General features: G+C 38.5%; 1 protein-coding gene across 3 annotated transcripts in view; it reads left to right on the top strand.

Moving 5' to 3' along the window:
• Window positions 1–24807, top strand: part of LOC142322956 (uncharacterized) — a 204600-nt gene that overhangs the window by 38673 nt on the left and 141120 nt on the right. For all 3 annotated transcript variants that reach the window (XM_075362068.1, XM_075362061.1, XM_075362052.1), the window contains 2 exons: window positions 4085–4189; window positions 12925–12948. In XM_075362068.1, coding sequence (XP_075218183.1) covers window positions 4085–4189; window positions 12925–12948 — 129 coding nt within the window. The remainder of the gene's footprint in view (window positions 1–4084; window positions 4190–12924; window positions 12949–24807) is intronic.

The raw sequence follows: 24807 nt of genomic DNA, 5'->3' as shown, positions 1-24807 counted from the left end.
CATTGATCAGTGTGTGTGTGTAGTTGTGTGTGTAATTAAATAAAATTCGTTTTTCTGTTTCGCGTTTTCGTATTTTCGTCTCGACTTCTGATCTGAGTTTGGATTATGTACAACGAAAAGAAATAATTAAAATTTATTAATTTAAGTACAGTATTAATATACTGTATTTAATAATGAAATGAGAAGGCCTGGAGATGTACAATAAATATAGGCGTACAGTAATGCTGAACACGAAATGCGATATAACGGACTTTCCCTACAACGGACGACGACCTTCTCCGATTTGTCTTTTATAACGATCACTTACTGTACTGATATCTCAGAAACGATAAAATAAAATAGGTTGATTTTTTTTACCGTTATAATATAAAAGAAAGGTTATTTCGTTAGGGATAATTCGAATGTGGGGCGGAAAAGTGAATGTGATTAAGATCATGCAGTTCGTTAGAACTTGGCCGGGAAGAGTCCACAGACGGCGAAGTCAACGATCTACGTTTACAGTTCCAAACATGACCTATCCTAAAAGTGAAATGAAAATGGAGAAAAAAATTGAAAAATAAGCATGAAAACATTATCTGTGATGCACAAGCTTAGGAAGATTGCTCGGAAGGATTACGTGCTGTCGGGTCGTCATTTGTACATGGTGTACCGAGGTGTCTTCGAAATTATGACCTCTTACGCGGCATTCGTTTAGGCGCATAGGTTGGAAAGAAATGGAGTACTTTTCAAAATTTAAGGAATGCTCAGCGTAGAGCCTTAACTGCATGCACTGGTGTTTTTAAAACAACCTGCTATGAGGCTACCACTGTATTGGGAAAGGCTCTCCCAATTTAGTTAGTAGTGAAAGTTCGGGCAGCCATGTGAAGATTGCGAAGAAGCAGGGAGGCCGAGGTATTTGGGATGCGGTTTCGAGCCGGGCCTGTACTAGAGCGGAACGATGATCTCAAAGCATCAGTTATAATTTTCGAACAGTTGCCCATCTCCCGCCTGCGTAGGTGGCTTTACAGCCTCGCGATGGAAGCATGGCAGCAACAATGGCACGTCACGACTAAGGGAAGGTCCATGTACAGATTTATACAAGATGTGGGCGGATGGTACGCCTCTACTTTCTTTTTAAGGGCAACGGGATCCAGCGTGCTCTCCAGCCATGTAAACTTAAACCAATATTTGTTTCAGTTCCGCCTGACAGTTGATCAGCTATGCGTCACCGGGGAGGTCCAGTGAAACGAACACATGATGTTCGACTGCCCAGCTCTTGGGGGAGCTAGAATCCAGGCTACCCTGGAACTTAGAGGTCAAGTGGAAAATTTGCCACTCATAAGCGGCGAGTCAATGTGGCGTGTGCCGAATTGTCGGACCGTGTGAGAGTTTCTTGATGCCGTTGCTTTGTTCAACCGGCATCAGTAGTTTAAGGGATATAAGATTCCAACCGCTTGCTGTAGAATCCTACCCTCGAGAAATGGCTGGCCAACGGTAAAATATAGCTCCAAGCGCTATAATATGGTGAACAGGTACTAGCTTGCATTCAGTGACCTAGACATGACAGCAAATTGCTGTCGTTAACAGAATAAATTTTAATTTATTGACAAGTCATATATTTTAGTATGTATGCGTGGTAGTGTGGACAAGTGATCGATGGGACACGCAAGCGAGTGATGTAGGGCACCACGCTTATTCCGCTCACGCAGGTAGGTAAGCTCTAGGAGCTAATTAGGATATTGGTCGCTAATGTGTTTTGAATTACAGTAGCCGTTTGTGGTACAGACATACGGTCTTATGCTTAAGGGTGACCGAATGGGGTGGTGGTGGGAGAAAGCCAGACTTACGAAAAGAATACTTTCAAAAAATACCTCGAATTTTGTTAGACAAGGTTTTTTCCATTTGATAACCCGCGGGACTCGAATATGTCATTTTATTCGTGTTTTTACGTGATCTAATGAATTGCACTGCTAGATAGCTGTACCTCATAGTACTAAGTACCGTACAAAAACTTGATAATGTACTTGAAATAATAAAATTTATACGAAAATATATATTATGCTTGTTTCAATAGTAAATGCTCTTATGTAAATGAAAATACTAAAGATGAAACAATTCTTTTAATTCCCATCACTTGTTTAACAAAAAATAAAAGTATTAGTTTACAAGAGATTATAATAATTTTATTAAAAAAGGGATAAATAAAACAGAAAAAATTCAATTTTTAAAATCTATTTTAACGATAAAAATCGAGGGGTACACATACAAAGTAAAAAATGCAATATTACATCACGGATCTTCGATTCGTGTAGGTCAAAATAATAGTTTTGTTAAAAAAGGAAAAATATAGCAATAAATTTTAACAATAAATCCATAAAATAACAATCAGTAATTCATAAAAAAATAAATTATAATTTTATAAAACGTAGTTATATGCAAAAAAAAATTGCAATGAAATTGTAAACTGTACGGTAGGAATCTGGCAGATATATGTGATCTTTAGTGGTTGGATTTCAATTAACCACACATCTCAGAAAAGGTCGACCTGAGACTGTACAAGATTGCACTTCATTTACACTCATACATATCATCCTCATTCCTCTTCTGAAATAATACCTGGCGGTAATTCCCTGAGATTACACAGGATAAAGGAAAATATCATTTCTTACCGGCCTCCGTGGCGCGAGTGGTAGCATCTAAGCCGTTCATTGGAGGTCCCGGGTTCGAATCCCAGTTAGGCATGCATGCTATTTTCACACACTCTACAAATCATTCATCTCATCCTCTGAAGTAATACCTAACGGTAGAACCGGAGGTTTAAAAAAAAAGAAGATATTTTTTCTTCCGCTCAAAACAAAAATTTCTGTAATATAACTAAAACTGTTCTTAACAAAATGATACTGATATCAAAAAAGATGAAACACTACACATTTCTATTACAAAAATCTGTTATTAATTTAGAATTTTGTTTAAAAAAATACATGTTAAATATATGTAATATATTATAGATATACAATAAACAATGTTTAAGCGTTCCATATAATAACCAAAAGAAAGAAAATTTTGTTACAAAACTCTTACCGGCCCGATTTCATTTATTTGTAATACATATCACATTTATAGAAATAATACAACTCTTTTGATTATACCTAATAAATGAAATCGGGATGGTAAAGAGTTTTGTAACAAATTTTTCTATTCTTTGCTTGTTATATGGAACGCTGAAACATTGTTTATGATCTATTCATTTCGTTAAAAACAGTTTTATTTATATTACAGAAAGGTTTTGTTTTCTGAGCGGAAGAAATGATGTCTGCGAGACTCTTACCGTTCAATTGACAATTTCATTGTATTTTTTTTGGATCTCATTTACAGAAATATTATAGATGAATTTGGTGTAATCCGGATTAGAGTTATTAAACAAAATCTATAAAACACTTATTTTGTTTGCGCTTGAATCTCCTTGTCGGATTGGAGCCAATATATAGCAAAAGTTAGAATTTATTTAGCCGAATATTAATTCATCCTTTCTCCAAGCTTAAGGTAATATCCTCACTCCTAATCAGATTGACCTTAAATTTCAGTTATTTCAACAACTGATATACTACTACTGTATCGAATTTCAAGTTCCCATTGTGTCCTCACAAAACTTGAAATTTAAACATTTTCGTAAAATCCCCTCTTTTCCACCGATTTAGTTAAAAATTAAATTACAGTAATACCCCGAGTATCGAAATATTTGAGCCAAGTTTCAATTTTGATCGATCTATTAAATTTTCCTTATAGCTGTTAGATATTTTATATTTTTACTTTCCCTAATTTTCGTACTTTCAGAAAGTTTACAATTTCTGCTAATTTTTTACCGTTTCAGTAATGACATTTATGATTTTGAAAAAGTATATTTTAGCTACTGAGGAACATCCGATCGTAAAATTTCAGAGACATCTCCCTTATACGGCTGAACACGTTCCCAAATCGTTACAATATGCTTTAAAATACACCTTTGAAAGTATTGATAATGATAAAAATAATGTATAAAATGTAGAAGAAAATTCTCAGAATATATTTTTAATAAAGCTTTATCTGTGTTTTTTTTATCCTGCAGTTTTCGTTTGGCAATTTTAACGAATGAAAATGATAAAAACAGCTACAATGAAGAACTTTTCCCCAGTCTTAATAAAGTTTTGGAAAGGATTCCGAAAACACTTATGTAAGTTATTTGGTATTAGTATTATATTTGTAGCAAAAAAAAATTCATAATATATATATATATATATATATATATATATATATATTAATATTTTGTAATAATAAATTGTGTAGATAATCGTATATATACAGAGATACGATTATTTTGTTTTTAGTGACTCAACTACCTCTGGAAGTACAGCTAAGGAACGGAGTATAATGCGGCATTTTTACATTCACACACGCACAAAATAATAATTATACCGTTGAATTATTCGCCAATTATTCCATTATTTACGCCTCAATATTTACTTAATTGTACGCTTAATAATAGTATGGGTCACCTACAAACGAATGCTGCTGTGTCTACACTAGGTTAGATCGGTTTCGCTGCAGTTTGTGGGCTGTTACCGATCTTGTGCGAATAACTGAAAGTGAATGTTACATAGCCGATTGCCGGTTTTCAATTTTCGGGAAAAAGTGTTTTGAATGTCTTATAATATTAACTCTGATCGGATAATAAAATATTACTAGCGAAAAATTTCACTAGTTCTTCACGTTTTACAAATGAGACCCTATAACGTAGACATTTGCATTTGCTATTAAACTCTTGACACTTCAGCCGTCAAGGTCGTTGACCGTGCCGGCCCCTTTTATCCGAAAGTACTAGTCATCCCTCTTTCTTCTTCTCTGAAAAAGCTGTACGGAATCCTATTATCCGCCATCCGTTTCAGATTCCCGTACTATGCCCGATACTTGCCCGTCGTCCGTACTTTCATTGAATATTTTCATTTTCGCCTATAACCTTTAGCGGCAGCTAGCAATATCTTCTTCATTATCCCCATCTTCATTGCCATGAACCTATGGTTTATTTTTCCCCTTGCGATTCAAATTTTTACTCGATAAAGAGAACAAGGTTCCATCTGTAATCGACATAAAAATTAAACGTCTAGTTCTGTTCGTGATATTAATTTCACCAAAATACTGTGAAATTTTCGAGTAAGTTCTTTCGTTTTGAGTTTACATTACCGACTCATCATAATCATCCGAGATCAAAATAATTTTTTAATGTTTACATTCACTTACGCCCATGATTTTTCCCAACAGTTGTCGTTAAATGAACCGTACTTGCTTGTTTTAACAGAAACTGGGACTTACTTGCATTTACCTGCTTACTTACACTTTGAACTCGTCTAGTACTTAAACCAAGTATTTATTTGCAGCATCCATAATTAAAAACGAAAACGTAAACTTTGAATCATGTAAGACTGGAAGAGGTTGTGTCATATGCTATCTGATCGAGTCGCAGTTCTAACAGAGACAATTATGGAGCTCAGTAAGAAAAAAGACCTTTGGCCGTTGTCTCTGGTACTCTGAATACAAGTGGTGTTATCACCCCTCCTAAATCGTAGGATACGCCTGCACTTGCTATGCCGGTGATTGAGCCGCGGAGCAAGATTGCGTTAAGGTATCTTTCCGGAAAGAAAATCCTGGGCTCAATTCCCCGTCATCCCAGTCCTCAAAATCATTATCTGCCTCGGATACTAATTGAGAACACGGAGGAGGTCCATGTGGATCCGAGACCCCGACAATTTATAAAAAATCTAGTACCGAAAAGAAGAGATCACCAATATGAGAGAACAAATTAATAATATTTAATTTAACGTATTCCCAAACAACAGTCTTATCTACCTTATAAAAAATTAATAATTATGATAATTGTACAGTGGAAAGTTTGTGGTTTCCGTATAAAGGTCGTCAAATTATTTCATGCTTACTTGACAACAGGACAGTAAATCTCCTTGTGGCTGTATCTTCGAAAGATATGAGAGCCTTACAATTGATAGAAGAGATGGTGGTGAAGCAATTTTTATATACGAAACTATATTGCCAGTAAGGTTTCCGGTCGTAACTGTTTTAGTCTATTCCCACTAAAATTTATATTTGCAATTAGAATCATCCACCCAATTTTAATTATTTAGAAGTAGAGCATGTTGCAGCTACCGTTCCCTTCGGTAATTGTTGTTAATCTCAACTCACACCACACGTCATGAAATCGATCACTTTGCTCTCCGCGTGGCATATGTTTGATAAAGTAAGGCACGGTTTGGACCTCTGCTTATTGGACGATGGATCATTCAACGGCATCTTTATGTCATTTTCTGGAGCATGGTCCAATCTATGCTTTTGCTCACTGGCTTTATTTCCTCTCGATTTTAAAGTTTGCAGTGATCATAGTCCACTCATTATATCTGGGATGATGTTCCTGTGCTTGCTAGACACAAAGATAAGTTAAATGTATGAAAACATTAGATATTCTAAGAGTCTAGTCCAGTACTCGTTGGGAAGCGCGTCGGATTTGTGTTACTTTTTTATCGAGCTTTGGTCCGGTCCTGCTTAGATTACGGTTATGACGTACACTCCTCAGCAAGAGATACTTCGTTAAACATGCTTGACGGTGTATATAACTCTTTCCTTGTTCTTGGTATTAGCGACTTTCGATCAAGCCCTATTTTAAATTTATTGCTTGACTTCGCTACGCCATCGATTTGATACAGAAGATAAGCAATAATTAGGCTTATAATCCTACCTAGTCCGAATCAAAGCTCGACAGATCATTGAAATTTTGATCTTCAATCTTCATTTTCGCCTTTATGAAGAGTATCCTCGATGTATGACACCAGTTAGTATTAGACTTCGCCGTCAGACACTTAAATTGTAATTTTTTCCCTGTCAGTCACTACCTCACTACCTCGGTAAATTTGTTCTCTTAATTTAAATTTGTCGTTAAGTACATATAAGAGGTGCTCAAAACCGGTCGTTTTGTTGCAGGAGTTTTATAGCACCATTAGTGACATAAAACCAGCCGCAGTTCTAAATACTGTCAACTCAAAAGATGATAATTTTGTAAATTGCGTTTTCGTTGTTAAAAAAAGTACGAATATGATTGATTGAAGCGTATAACTACTTGTGCTTGCTGAGTTGTTTGCATTAAGAAGGCCCTTATTGGTTTTAGTCAAACATATCGCTGCAAACTCGTTTGACTAGATTCAATGAGTGTATTTCAAGCGATAGAAGGGATTCGTTTCTGAAATGGATTAGGCTATTGCTTTAATGACTCCTGCAATATTGCTTGTAACGTTTTGCTAAATTCAAACAAGGCCGGATATCTGTTAACAAATTTGCGGATAACGCGTCCAAACAAGCCTGCACTCTGCCGGCGTTCAGCAATTGTGCCTCAGCATCCAGCTTCAACCCAGTTTTCAAGGGATTTCTTCGGAATAAGTGAACTGCTACCATCAATTACAAGCTCCTCTGCATTCAGGATACTATACTACTTTGTAATTACTCCAGTTAGGTTAGTGGCAGACAGGAATTTTTGATTACTCGTTTACGAATCGGGAATACAAAAGGCATTCACTGATACCTGTTGGACTTTTAGTGAAACAATTATGTGTGACAGATGTGAATCAAAAGACAACTCACGGTCAAGGAACATACGGCCTTAAAGCATATTCCAGTTATGTTACCGAACAACAAAAATACTCTTGACAACGTCTTACTTTTTTTGCGGGCAAGCAGGCAATTGACTATTTCTGACTCAATTATGAAGGAAGATCTTTTGAACATGTAATAACTTTTTAATTTGTTTAATATTTTTGCCTCTTTTCTCATTTTTTTGGTTTTAATTTTTAGGGTTTTATGTTCGTGTTGGTTTTTTTTGGTTTATGCAAGTGATGGCCATTTACACTGTTATTCTCTACTTAATTGCTTTTGTTGCTGAATTATTTTAAATGTTTATAATCTGTTGGGTTTAGTTTGTTATTTTTAGTTTATAACAGTAAACTAAACTCTAGTTTTTTTTATTTATTTTTCAGTCCCTACCAGTGATATCTTGTATGTTTTATTTTAACCTTAATTTTTTATTATTTAACTATAGGGTCTTGAATAGAAGGTCACGCACGTAGTGAGCCGGGAGCTATGGGGGTTATAGCTTTCGACGAAAAATTGTCGGGCGATGGAGAATGCAGCCGAAATCGGCCGACAATTATTAGACATTATCATTCACGGGTTAAATCTAGTAAGCTGGGTCCAAAAAATCCATTTTTAGTAATTAACATTTTCGTAATGTACAACATATCAAAAGTATTTTCACAAAATTTGAGATAAATCGCGGTACATAATCATCTCCCTAATCATTAATCCTTTCCTATATACCTTAACCCGCCGTTCCTCAACGTGTGAGCACCGCGCTCACTCTGGCGTAATACTAATAAAAATAATTGATTGATACAAGCCAGAAATGCACTACTTGCTTTTCGCATTCAAAACAATGCGCAGGAAGCTAGACAGCGTTTCAATAATCTTCATAAGGTTTTCAAGTTCTTTTGCCAGCTTCAGCTAGTCCTAGAAAAGCGGATGAACTAAAAATCTTAGTGCTGTATTATGATAATAGAAGTTCTGAATCTGTCCTACAAGCGGAGTATCTTATTCGGTGAGCGGAGATAAAATCATTAAATTTAAAATGCGATCTAGAAATTATTGAAGTATTGGATCGCTACAAAAAAGAATATTTGTTGAATATCCATCATCTCTTGCAAGTTTTAGCGACTCTTCCGGTAACAACATGTACTAATGAACGCTAGTTCTTCACAATGAAGAGAGTCAAAAAGATTATGTGTAACAAGTCGGAGGATGGAAGATTAAGTTCGTTAGTTTCTTTGTCAGTGCATTGAGATATTACTGTTAATCATGACGAATTTTTAGATATTACGGCGTGAAAGAAAAATCGACGACTAGCTTTCTAGTAATTTATAACTTTTATTGGACTGTAAATGTGTGAGTGTGAAGTATAAATGTGGATTATGAAAAAAAAATACTAACATTATGAATCTTATTTGCATTGTAAATTATGTATTAAATAATTACTACCCAAATTCATTACTATCGTTGACATGTTTTGTATTTTTCAAATGCAATAAAGTATAAAAAACCGTTGAAATGTAAAATGATTTTCATTATTATTTTATCATCATCATCAGTTCTCTTAGCCTCTCCGAAAAAAATCCAAGCCACGTGGCTGAAGGTTATATTTATTTTTTCTTTAGGTTTTTTGTTTTTTATTTATTTCTATTCAAAGCGATGATAGCTTTCTCCCTTTAAAATAAGGTAAAGTAAAACGTACTGAATTTCCTTTGAGACTGTCAAAATAATTTCATCACGTAATGAATAGTTCTGCTTGGAACCTACTTTTACATCTCGATGTAAAACGTCCAGGTTTTTGCCCGTTTGATATTTTTCATTATTCTTAAATCCTTTCTGCCCTCCTTTATCGTTACTTTTCATGAAAAAACTGATGTTGCTATGCCTCTAATACCTGAAGTGTTTAAAACTTTTTCTGTTTTCAGTAAGCAAAATTTGATGCCTTTCCATTTTGAAAACCCAGTCTAATCGGCTCTTGTTTTCTCGCTTCAATTTTTTCTTAACCGATCATAGCCTCGCCGGCTTCTCGAGATTAATTTCCAAGAAATATACTGATATAGTGACATTTTTCTGCCTGAAGATTCTTCACGTCGGTACTTGAAAAATTACATCTGACCTTCTGTAAGCCTTTCTATCCTCTGGATCTGCTAACGGCAACCAATTTTTATAAAAGCATTCTTTTTTTTGCTAATGGATACGACTTGTTCAAAAAGCTCAAATGGTTTTCTCTCCACTTTCGATCTTCCTTTCTGCCTTAATCCTAAAGCATCGGAAGGGGAGAACCTCCTTCATTGGTCCCGTGTGTTTCCTTTGTGCTACAGTAGTTAAACCTTGACTTAATCTTACTTTGTAAATAAATACCGCAGAACCATCTTTAAGCCATTAAAATTGTACAGAGAAACATTTATCCTCGAATTTCATAAGCCGTCAAGATAGGGTTTCAGTTTTCCCAACAATTTAAACGATGTAGATACTGACGGCAAGAGAAAAGGATCACAACCACTCATCGCGCCGTTTTTAACTCTAATATCTTTTTTTAGTTTCTGATAACGTGATATCCATGCTATTAGTAATTGAGTTCTTTAAACGAGTAGAAGCGAAAAGTAGTACAGCTTTATCGGAATTTTAACGGGAAATCCGGGATGTCTATTCCTACAAAAGTATGACAAGCCCTATTGGTAAAGTAAGCGGTGTTACCTGGCAGTAATAGCCGAGATGATAATTTAGTCGATTCGATTTTGTATCGTAATACAAACGAATTTTAATTATGTGACATGTAAAGGAATGTGTGACAAAATTAGCAAATTTACAAAAAGAAGCGCAATGCTGAGTTTAAAATGAGGCTAAAACTAGTTAAATGTTTTACTCGTCCTTAATCAAAAGAGATTGTTTCGTCAGTTGCGATTCCAGTTTGGAATTGGATATTCTATTAGTCATGTAGCGGTGAAGTACAGTACCTTCAAAGAATGATAATCCGTGAACGTCGCATAAATGATTTGAAAATCGAGACAACTATGTAGATAAAAACTCGATCTATGTAACTCAGGAAAAAAATACGTATTTCTGTAAGGAAATATGTACTTTTTTCCTGAGTTCATTGAAAAGACTACCTCGGTGTTGAAAAAATAAAATCCAAGAAGCGTGTGTACCGAAATTAAGGTTCGATAACAAATACTGAATAACGTAGGATCGGCTAGAGTGAAAGTTTATTTACAGGGATAGAATCAGTAAGACTACGATGAAAAATTGGAATGCTTAACCAAAACATTCCAATTTAAAGAAAAATTATTTTCCATCGCATATCATTTTTAAATACGATATCAATTATTCGAAATAGTGTAGTTTTCTGATTTTCCAAATAAATGTTTCTGATTTAGAATTACAAATTTAAATTTGTTGGTATTGTATAAGTTATGACTACGTAAATAAGTTTTAAGTTTTAATACATAGTGCTTAGTTTCTACCAAAATGTAAGCCTATGGAATATTTTTAAAAAAATCTCTAATTAATGAATTTTTCTTAACTATTTACTTTTGATACAATTATCAATTGTAGATACGCAGATTATAATTGAAATTTTAATAGAAATATGAAAAGAAATGAAAGAATTCGGTTAGTGGAGGCACATAGAAATACATTACATGAATATAAATCAACTTATATAGTACTATTTAAAAACACGGAAAAGTTACCACAAAGTGATGTTTTCCATTAACTAATTGCTATAAGTACCATATTTCAAATAATTATCATCAGTATTTGTGATAGTATAATTATTTTTATTCAAGAGATGGGTCCAAAAAATGTACTCACTGTTTGTAAATAAATAATATCTATACAGAGACTTACACTCACTAATTTAATGTGAGGTAACATAGTGTAAGGTAATAAATTTGTCGTGGTAGGCGGAGCTGCCAATTTATGCCATGCGTGCGCGGGTGGTTGGTTGTGGAACGAGCCAGTGCAGCAGAAGACTGTCGATTAGCAACAATGGCTGAGGTTTGCTTATCGTTTGTTGAACGCAAGGCTGTACTGAAGTGGAACTGGAAATACGATAACATGCACGAGTTACAACGGCAGTGGCAGAGAGAATTTGGGACATCGCCCCCAACACGTCGAACAATTGTCCGTATCGTGATAAATTCTAAGCTGACTGGTCTGTTAAAATGTGCATATAGAACGATCATCGCAAAAATCAGAGAAACCAGGAAGTGCGCGAAACTGGGGTTAGCCGGTCAAGTCTGAGACGCATTCTGAAGAGTGCTAAGTGGAAAGTGTACATTCCAAGACTGCTATACACGATGAAGTATCTCCGAACTCTGAGAACGACTCAGATAAAAGGATGGAGTACTGTGAATGGTTTCAGCTGGTGGTTGGCGAGGATGAGGAATTTACAAGGAGGTTGTGTCGACTGAAAAGGCGCAATTCAAGCTTAACGGTACTGTGAACCGCCACAATTATATCTAGTGGACTCCTGAAAATCCTCACGCTCTTGTGGACAGGGTAGTGAATCTACCGGGGATTGCTGTGTGTTGTGATCTGTCAGTGCATGGTTTTTTCTGTCCCTTCTTCTTCCAGAGTACCGTAACTGATGAGGCGTATCGTGATATGTTTCAGTCAAGGATTTTGCCTGCCATCAAAAACCTGTATGGTGATAAACATTTTTACGTGCACCAAGACGAAGCTCCGCCTCATTACCATCGAGATATCTGGTTGTACCTCGACAAACCTCTATAGGTACTGTGGTTGGGTCGAAAGGTGCTGTTAGAGACTTCTACCGCAGGGGGACCGTCAAGAATGACGTGTTTCGATAAAAACCAGTAACCATCGACGAGCTACGTGAAAAAATAGTAGAGTTATTTGTGTCCATTACGCCAGATTCACTAACATCCATAGTTCAGTGTACAGTTCGGCGCTACGGGCGTTGTATAGAATCTGCTGGTGGCCATTTCGAACACATAACATAACCCTCTCTCAATGGAAAAATTTGTCCCGTCAAGTCAATTTTTCTCAAAATATACACTAGCAAACAGCGAGTACATTTTTTTGGACCCCTATTTTGATTGAAAAATTTCTTTATTTATCGATGAATTCATAATCCTTTCTAATAAGTAAACCGTATAATTGTAGGTTAAAAATTACATTTGTATAAAATTTCTGACAAAACTCGTTCTTAACACTGAATCACTAGACTATTAAGAAAGGTATTTAAGACAAAATAAATAGATAAGCTTTTATTAATTTGCAAATTAATAGTAATAATTTATTTTTCAGGATCAAAAATAAAAAGATATTTACGTAAGTAACAAATAAATATTATATTTACAAAAGATTCCATATATTATAAACAATAGTGTCCGGATGTCGATAATATCGGGATTTTATAATTAATTTTAAAACTTCATTATATAAAATCGGTCGTAGCATATCAACATTTTCCATAACAGAGTTTCAAAGAGCACTTTTAGCCACAATAAAATATGGCTGATGCGCTAGTTGCAAACACGGAATCATATTTAAAACGTATCTATGACCATGAGTTTGTGTTTCATTATATTATATTCGTACTATGTTGGTAGAATGGAATTCAAAGTGGGAGCATTAGTTAAATGTGTTCAGTGACTTTTTGAAAATTGTGGAAGTTATTGTAATAGTTTACGTGTTTTTTTTTTTTGGTTTTGATATAACGTAAAATTAAACCTGGAAGAGATAGCGGTATCATATAATAATTTTCTTTTAGTTTAAAGATGGTTAAAGCATGCAATGCAAGACTAAGGTACGGCAATTCCTGATATTCGGCTAAAACTACTAAATCCATGTATAGATATTGTTAGGATTGACGTTGGAACCTCATATTGCCAACATCAGTATCAGAAAGTACACTACGTTAATACTAATTTATTTAAACTGCAGCAATCATCGATATGTAAGAATAGATGGTTTGAGCGTAGCAATATTCTTATCGATCGTACATACTGATAGCAGAAATTTAGAAGATAAACACTGAAACGCTGCAACGGAAAATTAATAATCATTTGACTAGGATTAAAGAATTTGTAATTTTATCTTATCAGCTTTATTTCTGGTGTGCAGTAATTATTCTTATCATTAAGTTGATTATTGGAATCGTTTATATTATTTATGATTGACGTTTATTATTAGTGAAATATTATTAAATGGTTATTATCATTTAGTTTTTTTATACTTAATGTATAAAAAAAGGTGATTTTAGAGTAATTAACTCAGCGTCAAATAATGGGCAGGCAGGAGTAGGTTTCGTGATGAACAAGATAGGGAGATGAGTGGAGTATTTCAAGACGCATAGCGATAGAATCATTGTAATAAGGATAAAATCAAAACCTAAACCGACAACGATTGTTAACGTCTATATGCCTACAAGCGCCCATGATGATGGTGAGGTAGAATGTGTATACGAAGAGATTGATTATGGAGGTAGAAGAATTTTGTAATTTGGGAAATAGAATTACTAAAGATGGACGAAGCAGGAGCGATATAAAATTCCGAATAGCACAAGCTAAACGAGCCTTCAGTCAGAAATATAAATTGTTAACATCAAAAATTAATTTAAATGTCAGGAAAAGATTTTTGAAAGTATATGTTTGGAGTGTCGCTTTATATGGAAGTGAAACTTGGACAATCGGAGTATCTGAGAAGAAAAGATTAGAAGCTTTTGAAATGTGGTGCTATAGGAGAATGTTAAAAATCAGATGGGTGGATAAAGTGACAAATGAAGAGATATTGCGGCAAATAGATGAAGAAAGAAGCATTTAGTAAAATATAGCTAAATGATGAGACAGACTTATAGGCCACATACTAAGGCATCCTGGAATAGTCGCTTTAATATTGGAAGGACAGGTAGAAGGGAAAAATTGTGTAGGCAGGCCACGTTTGGAATATGTAAAACAAATTGTTAGGGATGTAGGATGTAGAGGGTATACTGAAATGAAACGACTAGTACTAGATACGGAATCTTGGAGAGCTGCATCAAACCAGTCAAATGACTGAAGACAAAAAAAAATACTTAATGTTATAATATGTATTATTCATAATAACTGTTAATATGTATTAATATAATACTGCCTATTGCAGTAGTAATTATTTGCAATTGTTTTATCGAAGCGAATCTATTCTGATTATTTGTATTAAAGGAAAAAATTATTTATAAATATTTTTCATTTTATAAATCATAATTTGGTAAAATTCATAAAATAAATTTTTGTTGTAATGAGAGACTTAGAATACAATTTTGGTAACAAGGCTGTAGATATGGCAGCTCTGCTGGCTCTGTTTGACAAGCTAAAAAATGAAATAAGAACAGATATGGAACATATTATTATGAAGGAAATTGGAAAGTTAAGTATTAATTCGATACTTGAAGAGCTAGTCGTAGAAAAGTTGGATCTTAAGAGAACTGTTAAACTACAACAGGCAATATTGGAAGTTGAAGTTCTAGTAAAGGCAGTTATTTTTATATGGATTTGAATACTAGATCGTAGATACTGGTATTCTGGTGACTGGGTTTTAATTAACCACACGTCTCAGAAATGGTCGACCATATTTTTTTTTTGTTTTACGTCGGACGTGGGAAAATTTGCCTCAAACAAATGCCCAGTAGCCCGTATATACTGGGAGTGTGGTGTTCACCGCCTACTGCAATGGGACCCACTAAACAACCACTCCCTCATGTGACGTGATGCTGGAATTTCCGCCGAATGCATAACCTTAGCGCTATGCGCGTCACAGGTACATCTCACATTCATACAAATATTTACACCTCTCACTCACATTATATTTATAAAAATATATGTATATGCACTATACACATACTCCTGACAGTGATGCCAACCCCAGACGGCAAGGCCGCGTCCCCCAGGAGCCATCGATGACGACAATGCAAGGGCATTCCCGCCATCCAACTCTCGAGAGCTGATGCCCCATCACCGCTCTCACACGACGTCTTCACTGTCCTCCACGTGTTCTTCTTCAAATATTTTTTGTCGAAGTACTCCTCGAAAACATTGAGCACACATGTTTTAGACCTCACCCGAAGATACCCTCCTCCGGTGAGTCCAAATCTTCCTGAGGTTACTCCTCCAGCCACCTAAGGCAGTCAAATATGTATGCCTTTCGGAATCCACCGCACTGCAGTATTGGCAGCTATTCGTCTGTCTTCTGTCAATTTTACGGATGTAGACCCAAACGACTCGTGACTCGTCAGCCACTGATTCTTCCAGAAGTCCACCTTCCCATGCGTTCTGGTAACCCACGCTGTAACATCAGATATCAATATATAATTCTAGCTGCCCTCTTTTACACTACGCCACCTCTCTTGCCACTCCGTAAGCATTCGTGTTCTCGCTTCTTCCCTTCCTCTTGTGACCCTGTCCAAGCTCTTCCTGGTCAAGAGATCCAACGACGGCAATCCAGCTACCACCAGTACCGCATCAAGGGAGCCCGTTCTGTACAGTGTATGCCACACTTAACGCCAACTTCCTGTACACCCTATTTGACCTCGGGGTGTTTCTTCGGATCCTAAAAGCCTCTATCCATACTGATACTGCATATAACATAGCCGACACCACTGTCGACGTTATCAATCGACGTCTGGAGGTTGTGAGGCCCCGACTTTGGCTATATGCCTAACCAGCGCCGAGGACATCCGCTCTGCCTTCATAACCACTTGGTGCACATGGTAGGCATTACTTCGAGACTTATGGAGCCATAACCTGAGATACTTAGCTTTATCCCTCAGAGTAATCTCCACACTATCCACTCCAACTAAGAACTGGAGCAGGCGTCGCCTTCCAGCAATCACTATAATTTCGGTCTTATTAACCGCTAGCTGCAGACCTTGTTCCTGGAGCCAAATATTGATTTGCTCAACTGTCTCAGTAGCCGTCGTCACCACGGTGCTCAACACCTTTGCCTCCACCACCACGAACAATTCTTGGGTATAGGTCACCACCTCTACTTCTGGTGGCCATTCTTTCCAAAGGAGGTCGTCATACAGTACGGGACTCAGAACGGACTCTTGTGGCATCCTACCCTGCATGGGTACAACACTCTCCTTCTTTCTTCGGATATTACTCCAAGCTCTCTACAAATCAGGTACTGCTGTATCATTCTAAGCAGGTATAATGCAATTCCTCTTCTATTCAACAGTCGCAGTATGGACTCCCATCTCACTGTGTTAAATGCACTGGCTACATCTACTAGGACAACCAGGGGATCCTTCTATTATGTCTTGTCCCCCTAACCACCCTCTCCCAACATTGATCACTTTGTACCATGTCAACCGAGCTTCTGCACTTGCGGAAGCCATATTGCCTGTCTGATAGTCCGCCAGTCCTCTGCAATTCCTCCTGAAGCATTCTCGTCAGTATAATCTAAACAGATTTTCTAGGCTGTTGAGAAGACAAACTGGTCTATAACCTGGTGAGCCATTTTCTCCCCATCTTTTTTAGGCAGGAGGACCACCCTTGCCGTCTACCACGGCATCGGTATATACTCCTTGTGCAAACAGCCACTGGAGGCTTCTAAAAATTTGGAGGGAGAGGCCTCCAGCAACGCCTACATCACATTTGCTGTTACAGCGTCAACCGCTGAGATTTTTCTTTGAACGTAACCGAGACACCGCATACCACCACAATTCTTCAGCGGTATCCCAGTAACTGCCAACTCCCTACATCTTAGAGTTACGTCCCTCGGAAACAATGCTAACAGCTTTTCTCTTAAACACACCTTAGGGAGCCCAGACACGGACCTCCCTAGCCTCCTTCTTACCAGCTTGTATGCTAGGTTCTAGAGGTTTTCGTTCAGCTAGTCACAAATCTTTCTCCAACTTTCTTTTGTGGCCGTTTGTATAACCCTTCTGTTCTTAGTGGAACTTTTCAATTCTGCCCTCACTTGTTCACATGTCTCTTGATTTTCTTTTCTCCTTAGTCTGGTGAGAATGATTCTATTACGTATACATATTTTCCGAAGCCCCGGAATCATATCCGTCCGCCAATAAACATGATTCGGTCGTGTTTGCACCATTCTTCTATCTAGAGCATATGCACAAGCTTCCTGGATGACAACATCGAGTTTCACATCCGCTCCATCTTCCTGCTGCGCATGCACCAGTATCTTTATAAAAGCTATCTGTAATTGTTGAGTATCCGAGGCCGAAAAATTGTTAGCCCACGCTGACTCTCATGACATGCCTCTCAACGCCCAACGACCACCTCAATATGTGAGATGATCGCTAAGCGTCTCCTCCTCAAGAACCCGCAATTGCCCAGTACCGACCATACTATCAGTGATGAATGTAGGTCGAAGACGGACTCTTTCGGAAAGGTAGGAACTTCGTGTGTGTTGAGGCATGCCATATTTAATGATGCCATGGCCTCCGCCATAAGCCTTCCACTTTGATTGACCGACACTCCCACAGGCTCTTGGCGTTAAAATCGCAAAACACAATTACGACGCCTGTGTGAAACCTCATCGTCACCGCCAAATCATCCAGGAATTTAATAAATTGGTCAATGCTGCAATTAGGATCGCTTCCGGCCTCTGGCCCCGTACTGTAAACTTGCTTTGCAATATCAGTGCGATTTTCTGCAAGAACAGTGTTTTACGTACACGTCACCAGGGCTGTAAACGATAGGTGGTGGTTAGTCAACCTACGTTGCTGCGAAGTGCAAACAAAACAGCGGCGTAGTGTGTTGCAGTAGCGCCACCGTCGGCTAAATACGGGCGTTTACTTTGTATTTCGGTGTCCATATTCGTAGTTCGTGAGGCCAAGGAAAGTCTAAGATCCTCTGGCAGGTTTGGGAAATGATTTCTCTCCGAACCCGCCGCTGGTCATATAGGAGCTTTTAGGTTTTGACTACCCGAGTGGGTTGTGTGAGAACGGATGGCCCATCTTGAGGAAGAAATTGTTGAACGCTTACCTTGCTTTGGGTTAGATGATAGATTCATTCTGGCTGTGTACGTAGTGCCTGGTGTCATAATTAGTGCTTTTATTTTATGCTGCGATGGACCAATCCGGGTGAGAATTGATTTTTCTAGGCATTTCTCCCGTTACCACCCCATTCTTAAACAGAAGACCGAATGTCTGTGCCACAAATGGCAACTGAGCCTCAAACAGTTTAGCGACCAGTATCTTAACATAACTCCTATAGTTTACCTAATAGCGTAAGCAGACTAAGCATGGTGCCATACACCATCGGCTTACGTGTCCCAATGTCCCAACAGCCCACTTGTCATATATATGCTAAAATGCGTAGGCGCACCCAGTCAAATACTAAAACTATATATGATATCCATAATAAAATTTATTTGGTCTCGGCAGCTGTTCGCTGCCGCGCCAAGGTTGCTGAATGCCACCATCTTATAGCGCTTGGAGCCACAATAATTGGCAGATGGTCAGCCATACTCAGGGTTAGCTTCCCACGGCAATGCGGTAAGAGTCTTTCCCTTACATAAATTACGGATGCCGGTTGAACAAAGCAACCGCATCTAGGAACTTCCCACGGTCCAAAGATACGGCTTTCGCCACACGGACTCGCCGCTTGTGAGTGGCAAATTAACTTAACCTCCAAGTTTCAGGGTGGACCGGTCTCTGCCCCCCCCCCCCAAACAGCAGGGCAGTCAAACATGAAGTGTTCATTTGACTGGACTTAAATGTTCTTGCCGAGGTGGAAAGCGCCGACTACAAATATGTTCTGGCAATTTTGATAGACATAGAAGCAGCATTTCCTTCCTTGTGTTGGAGTTCTTTTTTCTATGAGATGGAACGCCGCAAAGTTCCCTTGGCCCTGCAAGCCCTGGTACGTGACTATTTATGTAACCGTACGGTTCTGTTTAAGGATGCGCATCTAGTTGTGAAAAAATCCGTTACCAGGGGAAGCTCGCAGGGTTCTATTCTCGATCCCCGGCTGTGGAACCTGGTATTCGATGGAGTTCTGGGATTGACATTTCTAGAAGGGGCCACAGCCCAGGCTTCCCCGCCGATGACGGTCTCCTTTTGGTTCGTGGTAATTCACGATTACAGGTAGAAGACCGAGCGCAGGCGGCCATGTCAACCGCAGAGGGCTGCATGAACATTCAAAATTTAAAGATCTCTGTGCCCAAGACAAAGTTTATGCTTCTCAAGGGTGCAGACAAATTCTTGTACAGTCGTAACCCCAATATTAAATATAAAGGTAATATGATCAGCCGAGTTCGAATTAATAAGGACCTAGTTTTGTTTCATGAAAAGTTGCTGTTTAGCAACCACATTAGGCAAGTAGCCGTCTCAGTGATGCACAAACTTAAGAGGATTGCTCGGAAAGACTATGGGTTGTCGGGCTGTCAAATATAAATGGTGTACCTAAGTGTCGTCAAAAGTATGACCTCTTACACGGCGCCCGTTTGGGCACATAGGTGTGATAGCACCTATGTGCCCAAACACTTCTTTAAAATTTAAGGATTGCCCAGCGTAGATCCTTAATTGTATGCACTGGTGTTTTTAAAACAACATTCTACAAGGCTACCACCATAACAAGAAAGGCTCTCTCAATCGATTTAGTGGTGATAGTTCGAGAAGCCATGTGGAGATTGCGAAGCGGCCGGAAAGCCGAGGTATTTGAGATGCGGTTTTGACCCGAGCCAGTGCCGGTGCGGAAAAGCGATCACAATCCACCGGACCTAATTTTCGTTCAGTTGTCCATCTCCTGCCTGCGGAAGAAGCAGTACAGCCTAGCAATGGAAGCATGGCAGCTGGAATGGTACACCACGATTAAGGGAAGATAGTTGTATAAGTTTATACAGGATTTGGGAGGTTGGTATTCCTCGAGCTCATTTTTAAAGGCATTGGAAGCCCAAGTGCTCTCCATCCACGCGAATTTGAACCAATATTTGTTTCGTTTTACCGGGCAGCTGATGAGCTGCGCGTTTGAGGGGAGGTCCAAGAAAACGAACACATGATATTCGACTCTGCAGCTCTTGTGGCGGGGGGGGAGGTACAGAAATCAGGCCACCCTGGAACTTAGAGACTTAGAGCTGAAGGGGAAAATCGGCCACTCATAAGCGGCGAGTCAATGTGGCGGGAGCCGCGTTGTCGGACCGTGTGGAAGTTCTTCGATGCCGTAGCTTTGTTCAACTGGCATCAGTAGTTTAAGGGATATAAGATTCCTACCGCTTGCTGTAGGAAGCTATCCTCGAGAAATGCTGGCCATCAGTCAAATATAGCTTCAAGCGCTATAAAATTGTGAGCAGATACTTGATTGCATTTAGCGACTAGGCGTGGAAGGAAATTGCTGTCCGTGACGGAATAATTTTGAATTTTTAAATAATTATTAATTTTTCGACAAGTCATATATTTTAGTATGTAGACGGGGTGCCCCTACCCATTTTAGTAATATATGACGAGTGAGTGGTAAGAAACGCAAGCGAGTGGGGTAGGGCACCACGCTTATTCCACTCACGCAGTTAGATAAGCTCTAAGAGTAAATTAAGATATTGGTTGGTAAACCATTTTGAGGAAATGTAGCCGCTTGTGGCACGGACATTCGGTTTTATGCTTTAGGGCGACTGAATGGGATGATGGTGTGAGAAATTCTAGACAAACCAAATCACGCTTGCTAGTTTTGAAGACCAGCCTACACGCTTTGATCGTCCCTTCGTCCAAGCCGGTGTTCTGTTCTCTGATGAGAGACAGGACAACCTCGTCAGAAAAACTCCGCTTGTTATCATACACGATGACACGTGGTCTACGCTTCCCCTTGCGATCAACCTGAACCTCTTGACTGCTAGAGACTCCGAGATGACTTGGACAGTCTCCTTGTTGTTAGGGACAACTACCTGTCCCTTGCTGGCCTCCTTTATATCTCTGATCTTGAAGGTTTTTTGATTATCTCAAAGGGAAACCTGAAATTCCCGCCTCAAGTCTTGGCTAGTGGTCTTCGAGCAATCATCCTTGTTTATAAAAATATTTTCGGGCTTCTTAGCCACCTTTCTGGCTTCCCGCTTGGTTTTTACAACGTTAGCATAGCGCCTGGGTTGTGCTGAGGCTGAACCACAACTTTAGGAACCGCTTTGGCTTCCTTGGACTGGAAAGCCATAGTCTCAAACCCTTCTGCCATAGCAGAGAGGGCCTCCTGAATTTTAGGAGCCACGGGATTATTGTCTGCCTCGCACCCATGCCGACACTCTTGGGCAGATTTATAATTTAAAAAAGTAGTCCAGGTCTCCCTAGGCTACCAGAACCAGCAGGGTAAAACTGACGGGTCTGCTCTTCGATTTCCTAAAAATCTCTTCTACAGTGTTAACCCGAGTAGGTGTCTGTGCCCATTTCAGAAACATCGTCATTTGTTAAGAAGGTCGACGGTTAAGGGTCAGGTCTCCTCTTCCGCCTAGAATACCTAACTTCGTCTGTAAATCCTTTAATCTTAATGGCCGGAGAAACATTATCCTGTTCACCTTGCGTCTATAAGTTCTCGCTGTCTTCCTCCTACCATCTGGTTGGGCGAACCCACTATGTGACTAATATCTGCAGCGAGTTCGGACAGCTGGGGACCTTCTGTATTCCCGGGTCACGCTTTGTACCTCTTGTTCGCTACTGGATCGGTTCGAAAATTACAAATTACGGCCATTGTTCTGAAAATAACGCAAGCAGAACTTGGAAGTATTCCCTTGCTTGTCACACGGTCTTGCAACCAGGAGTCATTGCCACCTTTCAGCCACGATGAGGCGGGTACGCGTCATATAAATATAATCCTGATATGTAGAAGTCAGATATAACAAGTCTAAATTTGGTTTGTGCTAACTGTGTTCGCAGTCTGAGAATTAGAAAACTCTTGATACTGCTGGAAGGTACAAACTGGACCAGCAGCCCAAAAATCACTGAAAATAGACAAAACCACAGCACTCTGGTCCCACTCATGGTCCCTCACGGACCATGAGGACCATATGTAGGAGGCTGGCGATAAGAGTTGCGCGGCTATACAGGATGGTATCATTGGCTACCTCACAGGTGGTGGCTGGTATGCCGCCGTTGGAACTGCTGGCCAAAGAAAGAAGAGATAGAGATACAGAGGAGGTGAGGAGCCGCTTGCTGGCTGACTGGCATGAGAGGTGGCGGAGAACAAAGGAGGGGCACTGGACCTACACCTTGATCCCAGAGGTTGCTGCCTGAGTCAATAGACTGCATGGAGGAATGGATTTCTGGACGGCTCAGTGGTTGTCGGGTCATGGGTCGTTCGGGGTATACCTCTGCAGGATTGGAAAGAGGCGCACAGAACTGTGCCAGTATTGTAATGAAGTGGATACGGTGGAGCACACCTTCTTTGTGTGCCCCAGATGGAGGCAGGAGATACCACGTGATGATTTGAACTCGCCGGAGGAAGTCATGCGGTTGATGCTCTCCTGCCTTCCTGCGGTTGATGCTCTTCCGGTGAGGGATGGACTACGTGTGCCCGGTGGCTTAAAAGAGTGCTAAAACAGAAACTGATCGAGAAGGACTGCGAGGAGAATAACGGAGATGTCGGTTGAGGGCAGCGATGGGCGCCAGCCTTCTGGGGCGGGTGACGAGGGTGCTTCAGCATTGTCGTCATCAATAGTTCCTGCGGGACGCGTTCTGTTGTCTGAGGTCGGCATAGCTGTGGTGTATATATTCTGAGCTGTATATATTATGGATTGTAAATGTTGAACGTGTAAATGTATTATGTAGTGTACATATATATTTTTTAAATATAGCGTGAATGAGAGGTGTAAGTATTTATACAAATACTTACACCTCTCATTCATGTCCGCGTCACGGACACATCTCACATTCATACGAATGTGAGATGTGTCCGTGACGCGCAACGTGCTGAGGTAATGCTATCGACGGAAATTCCAGAATCACGTTGTGTGAGAGAATGGTTTTTTGATGATGTATGGGTTATTGGGCGTTTGATTGGAAAATTGTCCCATTTCCGACGTAAAACAAAAAAAAAGGTTTCAAATGTAGATCGTGGATACCGGTGTTCTTTGGTGATTGGGTTTCAGTTAACCACACAACTCGGGAATGGTCGACCTGAAACTGTACAAGACTAATATACGATACATTAGAACATTCAAAAGTCTATTCAAATAAACAATTATCGATCGTTCTACTCGCAGTAAGATTATTATTTTGTATAACATGACGTGATGTGATGATCCCAAACTATTTCATTAATTTTATTTTTTCGACTTACCTTCTTCACTTTTAAATAAATTTACTTAGAATATATAACATGCAACAAAACAGAAATTGTGTTTTGAATGTATACACTTTTTACTACACTCCGTAGAATATTCTCTCGCTCCCGTTGTACTTGTCTTCATAAACGGTTGATACCGACGAAGAATTATGTCTCTTAATCCTTCTTGAAGATTAACTTCTACTGCGTCGGTTAAATTATTTTTTAACAATATTTTTACTTTTTACAAAAATCGACAATTAAATACTAAATTTTTATAAATGATTTTTCCAAATAAATGTTTACCAAGAGAATATACCATCGATAAGTATAAGGTCGATTTACGATAATTATAAGTTTACGCAAGGTATATTATTCTTTTATTCCGTTTAAATTTAAATTAAGAGTAAAATATCCGTATTAGTCTTAGTATGATTGTTGTCAAAATTCTTGAAAGTAAAGTTTTACAAAGTATATAAAAATGAACCGGTTTTTAAACAAAATTTAAACATTAAAACATCCAGAAATAATTAAATACAGAAATAACTTTTAAACTCTGATAAAAACAAATCCAAAGTTATTACAATTTTTCTGTAATTAATGTTTACTTCAGTTTATCTTATGATAAATATAAAATATAATTTAGGATTTTTCATATATTTTTTTTTTACAAATATTAAAATGTTTGCATTTATTCCTTTTCAATAAAAGCTGGCAAAAGGTATATCGCATAACATATCCGGCTTTGCTCTTGACAAATTATTTTTTCAGATACGTCAAAGGACTCTTTAATATTATTGATTTAATGATGTAATATTTCAAATTCAAATGCGAAAAAGATTAAAATTTTCAGTAAAAAAAAAGTTGAGTTCGTTTTGAATTCCTTGATGAAATGACGTTTTTACCTTAAAAATTATGCAGTATTAAAAGTATACCGGTAATTAAG

This window comes from Lycorma delicatula, chromosome 1, assembly GCF_047948215.1.
Source record: "Lycorma delicatula isolate Av1 chromosome 1, ASM4794821v1, whole genome shotgun sequence".
NCBI classification, from domain to species: domain Eukaryota; kingdom Metazoa; phylum Arthropoda; class Insecta; order Hemiptera; family Fulgoridae; genus Lycorma; species Lycorma delicatula.
The sequence above is the reverse complement of the archived record's forward strand: the minus strand, read 5'-3'. Positions and strand labels throughout refer to the sequence as shown.